The 7500-nt window shown below is 40.8% G+C and overlaps 1 protein-coding gene across 1 annotated transcript; it reads left to right on the plus strand.

Moving 5' to 3' along the window:
- The first annotated feature begins 3135 nt into the window (after positions 1-3135).
- LOC138042336 (uncharacterized) lies at positions 3136-5104 on the plus strand. Its single transcript, XM_068888192.1, has one exon. It carries the CDS (start codon positions 3910-3912, stop codon positions 4786-4788), a length of 879 nt encoding a protein of 292 aa, XP_068744293.1. The 5' UTR covers positions 3136-3909; the 3' UTR covers positions 4789-5104.
- The last annotated feature ends 2396 nt before the right edge of the window (positions 5105-7500 follow it).

The following is a 7500-nucleotide window of genomic DNA, read 5'->3' on the forward strand; positions in this document are numbered from 1 at the left end:
GAAAGCTTCTATCCCGCACGACCATCGATAAATAAATCTTCGTCTTTTTCATTCGCAGGGGTTAACAAATAGCATATCTATCGGTACAATGACGAATAGAGCGATTTTCTATCGAGTGTCGTAAAACCAAACAAAAGGACGAGACAATCCAGTAAACCAATACAATCAAAACTCGAAGCAATTACACGTAGCCGACACAAGGCGCGGGAAAATGTGCACGCGCGAGCCACGATTGGTTTTGGTTTCACTTGTGATTGGTTGAAAAAGTGGTGCGAGAACTTTGAACTAATCACTGAGTGAAGTAATGGAAAACCAAAGCAATTCGCTTATTACTTTCGAAACTCAATTGAAAACCGCTCTGTGCTCCATTTCGAGAAATAGGATCCTTGCAGTATGGAGGGACAATTGAACCTAATGAACCTAATTTAACGGCCTGCCTCCTGCGAGTCTCTTAGAGTCTCTTCGATAGTTCAGTGGCGCGTGAGGCTAAATCGCGTAGGTGGGTGGGTCGTGGGTAGGTGGGTCCTGGGTCGTGTTTGTTTGAAGATAAAAAAAAGGATATATATTAGCTCCCTCAATGCTGGGTCCAAATTTGTCTCAGCTCTTAGGTGTTGTCTGTTTCGAGAATTTCCAGTCGTTGATTAAAAAAAGAGCTACGGTTAGGGTTAGGGACCCAAGACCCACCCACCCACGCCGATTAGACACTCTTCAGTGGCAACCGAACTAGTAATCGGAAGGTCGTAGGTTCGACTCCAACGAAGGAGCACTCGGATTTTTCCGAGTACCGGTATCCCCGAGTCGACATCGATTAATAAATTTCTTCATACAATTGAAGTATTTCGCAATTTTTTTTTTCTGCCTCCGCGTAAACTGATTGCCTTTGGATCTCCAAGGATGAGAAGGGACATGTCGACATGTCAACTAGAGACTGGCCAGAGTTGAACGTGTCAGCGGTAACTATCTTCCTAGTGCTAAGATTTTTCTCGCAAATAACCATTATATAACGAAAGTTACAGTTCACATTGCAATCAGAGGCCCGTTGCTCGAAGCCTGCTTAGCGCTAACCGTTGGTCAATAGATATTAAAACCTACAGGTTTCCGTGATGGTATTTAACGTTGGTTAGCACTAGCCCCGTGCCAGGTTGACAATCAGACAGTACGAAATTTGACTGTGGCTTTGGACTGATGTCTGATAGGTCTCTTTAATTCAAATCCATCGTACATTTGACTATCGTCTCCTCGACAATAGACCATTTTACAGTTCCAGAGTTTCGAAGCAAGCAACCGTGGACAATTTTCCTGTCGGTGTACGTTGGATCAGTGGCTTGATCTGATCGGCGTTATTTCGAGTTGAGAAACTAAATATTTTAAGCAAGAGCCGATACAACGTAGATTTGATTTTAGTGATGTACTATATTTCGGCTGGCCAAACCAGCCTTCTTCAGGTACAATGAGAGTTTACATTGAATTGCTTCTATGTACATATATATATATATAGTAAATGGATGTTGACGTAATACTGGAAAAAATGTGATAAAACATGGCAGTTACAAAGATTTTGAATTCAAATACTAAGAGTCACGGAAAAATAACGGAAATCACTAAAATAATAAACTGAAATCTAATACGTTTCTTCGCGGATATTAAGACCGTTGGGATCAATTGTCCTGCCTTTTAAAATTAAAAAAGCTTCCCTGGCCTTACGGATCGAGTCCCTGTTAGAAAACATTTTTTCGATAGGGATTAATTGCATGTCCTTGGAGATGTTGTGGGGAGAGGAGAGGAACTGTTCTGCGACTGTAGTAGGTTTGGATTTGGTGTTAGCGTTATCTAAAGTGCGGCGGTGTTCATTAAAACGGTCTTTTAAACGTCGTTTAGTTTCTCCTATGTACTGCAATTAATCCCTATCGAATTATCGACATGCAATTAATCCCTGTCGAAAAAATGTTTTCTAACAGGGACTCGATCCGTAAGGCCAGGGAAGCTTTTTTAATTTTAAAAGGCAGGACAATTGATCCCAACGGTCTTAATATCCGCGAAGAAACGTATTAGATTTCAGTTTATTATTTTAGTGATTTCCGTTATTTTTCCGTGACTCTTAGTATTTGAATTCAAAATCTTTGTAACTGCCATGTTTTATCACATTTTTTCCAGTATTACGTCAACATCCATTTACTATATATATATATATGTACATAGAAGCAATTCAATGTAAACTCTCATTGTACCTGAAGAAGGCTGGTTTGGCCAGCCGAAATATAGTACATCACTAAAATCAAATCTACGTTGTATCGGCTCTTGCTTAAAATATTTAATTTTACAGTTGTAGCTAAGTTACCTGGCCTACGAATGGAAGCGAGGCTGCCGGTGACCCTGTTTTCATACAAACCTCCGTGCTTTTGTAATCTTAATACGGACTAATTAGAATTACAACAACACAATTTGCATGATAAAGGCAATGGGGGCTGTATCAATGCAAGGTCACCGGCAGCCTCGCAGCCATTCATAGGCTAGGTCGCTGAGCAAGCAACTGTAAAATGGCCTATTGAACGCCACTAAACCATAGTGCATTGCGCTTTTCTGGACGCTATTACCACAATAGGCTCATCAGCTCCATGTTCATCAACTGTGTACCCTACATTGCGCATGCACGACGCGCCCTTGGGTTTGTTTCTCCGAAGTCCCGAAAATTTCCGGCTATTTTTTGGGTCTCACAATTCCCTCTGTATTTTCAGAAAGGAGAGGTTTGAAGTCATCAAAGTTCACAATCATTTTGCTTTTTGTTATCTTGAAAACATATTCAAAAGAACGGCTTTCAAAACAAGCATATGGTAATTTATGACTTCGAGCACGGGCCCCTGGTTCTAGCCCACACACGCGCAAATCACGCATCGCGATGAACTCCTGTCAGGTTGCCATTCAGGAGATAAAATCTCCGCTCGTGTCTGGTCTATTTCGCGCCCTCTAATGATTTTCGCCGCAGCATGAGCCATGACACCTGAGCTTTGCGTAGATCCCGGACCATTTATTTCAGCAGACTCGACAAGTTTAAACATTTATCCAAACAATTTATGCAAACGCACGAATGTTGTACCCCGCGTGAAACATCTCGCTAGATATCTCCGGGATCGCGAAGTGAGAGAACAAGTAAAAAGATACAAAGAATGGACTGGAAAGTGGGCGTAAAGAATTAGCGCTTTATCAAAATACGTTAGTTGACACGAACTTGATTTGAACAACGGATGACTTGCTCTTAACAGGCAAAGAAGCGCTGATTAGATTTTAACATAACTTTCAAAAATTACGAGCTAAAAGCATCAAACCTGACAAAAGACAGTGAAAACGCTTGGTTATGTCTCAGCCAGTTCAATAGAATTGACGCGAGCTATATCCGGTGTTTGCTATTTTCAGCAAATTGCACGAATGATTGTTTATAGAAAATTTGAATAAAAACTAGACTTGTTCAGTCACAAGGCAATCAACTTACTTCTCGTCCTCAACTGTAAATGACCCTTGACTTATAGGACTTCCCACTAGGTCAATATTTTACATCAAACTGCTATTAATTATCAAACTGTTCAGGTTCTGCTCAACAGGGATCGATATTGTAGCCCACGAGCTGCGCAATAGTCGATTTACTCCTGCAGTCATGTAAATGGGAGTCATATTTAGTTTTGACTTCCACGCCTTGATTTTCGAGATAATTTTCTCAACCAAGCGGAAATCGACTAAAGCCGCTCAGGGCCCTGTATATCCTCTGGTATCCTCACGACTTCCAAGGTGATGACCACAAGTTTCGTGACGAAGAGAAGTAGACTGTTTGACTGTTTGTTTGGCAAAACACGGTTAGCGATTAATTGAGCTTGATTCTCTAGATATCTTTGTATTGGCTGGCAAACGGGATTCCCAATGAAGCCGGCGATGGTTTTGAGCGAGGAAGATGTCCAGCGTGTCAGGGAATCGTTGATAAAGACACTGACACCTCGGCACAAAGTTGTCATCGCACCTTGTTTAGCCGAGGTTTTCGTTCTGAATAAAAGTAAAAGTATTCTTCGACGATCAATTAAAGAGAAATGGAATCTGATTGGGAAAGGAGTAATAGCGCTGGTTTACAACACCGACAGCCTTGGACAACGAATAGAAATCTGTCTGACTTCTTTGAAGACTCGAGCAATAACATGGCGTGAGACTGTGGTGGCCCATTTGACGAGGATCGAGTCACCGCAACTGAACTACCATACCTTTAACAGCACGAAAAACTTCTGCGAAAAGACTGCGATACGTTATGACAACGACACAGTCGCTGGCCTCGTGTTACGAGCACTAAGCGTGTTTTCATCGCAGTCGAAATCACTAAGAGTAACGAATGGTGGACATAAGCCGGCTTTAAGGTCACACTCGTTCAATGTTGCGCCAAGGCGGAAGCACCCTCGCGCACAAGAAATCGCCATCGAACGTTGCACGGTTGCGCTGTCTAACATGCAAGTTCAACAGGTGTTGAGCAGCGAGGGAAGGTCAGTAAATGATTCACAAAGCAGTGCTTTGTATACAAGAGAGGTTGAAATTATCCGCTCCGAAAGCAAGCAAAGTGATGGCTTTGTATCTAGTACGGAGATGCGGGAGAAAAGCTCAACACATAGCGCAACAACTTATCACCCTAATAATCGGTTATTAAGCTGTAAGCAACCCGCCCGAAGCAAGAGTTTTAATTTGGTCAGACGACGTACAGAACCTGTCATCGAAAGAAGAGAACCAATGGTGACTGATTTGTGTACAACTGAGCTATAAACTAATCCCATAGAAACTTGAAAATATCCGCAATCACAACGCATGTGTTATACTGTTACACTGTTATACTTCAACTTTTATCAGAAGAACGATAACATGCATGGAATGAGAGACCCCCGGGAATGATCATGCAATATTATTATGTTTCGGTTAGAAACAGTGTGATTTTAAGCGCACCGCATTCAAGATAAGTATTAAGACCTGTTTAGAAAAATTGAAATCAGATTTTACGCAGATGCCAATTGACTCCGCTACCTTACCGTTTTAATTTATCGCAGAAAAAGTAAGAATAAATTGTTTCATCATTTTACTATTATATGTCTCTATCAAAATTTGTCGTCAGTAAGTTTACCAAGTGAAATATCGTACGGTTATCCTCGGATGACCTTGCTTAAATATCTAACCCTAAACAAGTCTTTCCTCAAAAAAGAAAAAAATTATGATGACGTTAGCAGTTTGCAACGTTCAGGAACAGCCCGCTCAAAAGACAATTCGGCAGAAATGACATAGCTGCTTGTAAATTGTTTGATGACATATTCATTGTGGAATTGTGCGTAATTTATACAAATGCAAATTAACATTAGCGCCCAGTTGTCGTCTGGAATTTCAGATAATATAAACTTTTTCAGGTGGGCGGATGGTCCTTGAGAAAACTATTAAACTTGCGGTCAGTCATTACTTGTTAATGGCATTTGATGATCACGTTTGCGAATGCGACAAAACGCCGTATCTTTTTCCAGTTTATCGACTGGTGTCGAGAGCGAAATTTTGTAGCTCTTAGCTTCGTATTTGCCGACTTTGACGAAATTTTACAACTTGAATCAATGTTTGATTTGCTGGAATGGACTCAAATAAAGTACTCAAGAATAATCAAGAACGTTCCTCAGGCTGAAAGTAAAACAACAATAGCGTTTCGGAAGTGGCACAAGGGCCGGCCAGTCGTGCGAAGAGCGCGGACATGTCAAGGTCAGATTTCCTATGGAATTTTCCTGTTCATCGCGAAGTCAATGAACATCTTTATTACAGGGATTATATTGTGACAGGGAGTGTTGGATAATCCCACACGAGCTACGCAAGTCACTGAGTGCTCGGACTAGATTGTTCGCCGTCCCGAAAAGATGTTCTCATTCTTTATAACTTCTAAATTGACTGACAACCTTAAGAGACTTTCCTTTTTGACTCAAACAGTGAGAGTGAATGATGTAAAAAAGAGAAACAACATTTCGTTCTCCTTCTTTACCGTTCTAACGAGAACTTTTTCTCTTGAATTGACCTTTACGAGCTTTTAAAGTTCCGAATGTCGATCACCTCTTTAGAAAATAACGCTTGAAATAATTTTCGTTTCCTTTCCGTTATTTCCGCGAAAGACTGAACAAGACGAAATGAACGAAGGTAATAATGGCTTAATTATTAAACTTAATACGTCAATGTAAATGTATAATCAAAACTCAGTTTTCGTGATCTGCTTTATCTCAATCTGTTTTTCGTGCAAAACGTAACGATATTTTCAATGCGTCTATCCACTGAACCTTCACAGACGAAAAAAGACGAGCCGGTGCAATAAACAGATAAAACACAGAGGGGGTAATAAAATCTGCCATTATAGTTAATTGATGGGAAGTCTTAATTTTCAAAGTCCGGTGTTCTCAATTCCTTGCGGACGCAAACAAGTTTTAATAGTACACAATTTAAAACAATATTCATGCAATTCCAGAGAAACCGCAATAAAAAATACGCCATCACAGACATCGGCACATGGGTCATCATTGTTTTAGGATCTTTTCCGACGTAAAAACATGACCTTTTTAAAGTATGGATGGTCACGGAGCACAGTACTATAAAAGACGCTCGTATCGAGATCTCTCCACTATAATTTTTTTATATGACGGACATGTTTTTAGCCAAAAACCCAAATAGCCCCGTAAAAGAATTTCTTTCTTAGTTACCCACAACGCTGCACGTGATAGTGAAGAGGAGAGACCCTGGGAACTAGTGTCCGTTGCCAAGTAACTGAATTGTTGTCGTGGATTGTCGCAATCTCGTACCCCGAGTCCTCGGGCTTTTTGGTCTGCGGTTGAGCGCCCGAAGAGACTCTGGGGTCGACTCTGGGATGTTGTTTTGATTGGTCGCTTGCATAACAATGGCAGTCCGACAGGAAGTCGGTAAGTAATTTGGAAACCCCAAAATTTGGAGGGAGATTCAAACTTAAACTAGTTTCAGTGCTGTTTTTTTTTTCTACCTCAAAAATATATAAATCCCAAAAATAATAAAACGATGGGGTTTAAATTTTGTCTATTTTCCCACGCTGCTAAAAACTGATTGCTGTTGCTAAAGTACCGTGGGAGAACATTACATCAGTCTGTGTGGAAGAATGTCTTGTCGAAGCCATTCAGAATTACGGAAACATAAAATTATAGTAGAAGAGGACATTGGTGTGGCTTCCACAAAAATTTGTCGATCGTGTTTCTTGCACGATGGTATTCTGTACGATGGAATGCACGCTGAAACACTAAAAATACACTTACCGAAAGCGTCAGAAGTTTCATCTTCACTCGTTCTTACACTAAGCCAATGATCATTTCTCCAGTTACTTTTACGATGTGTAGAGCCAAAATTTTTGTTTCTCGAACACTTAGACGCCGCTATTTCTACTGTCAGTACTGTTTTCTCCACCCTGCGAGCAGAGCCTCCTTTTGCCTTTTTCTTTACTGA

Source organism: Montipora capricornis, chromosome 3 (genome assembly GCF_036669925.1).
Source record: "Montipora capricornis isolate CH-2021 chromosome 3, ASM3666992v2, whole genome shotgun sequence".
Lineage (NCBI taxonomy): Eukaryota > Metazoa > Cnidaria > Anthozoa > Scleractinia > Acroporidae > Montipora > Montipora capricornis.

Coding starts and splice junctions, on each gene's coding strand:
- LOC138042336 (XM_068888192.1), top strand. CDS start 3,910: ATGAAGCCGGCGATGGTTTTGAGCGAGGAAGATGTCCAGCGTGTCAGG.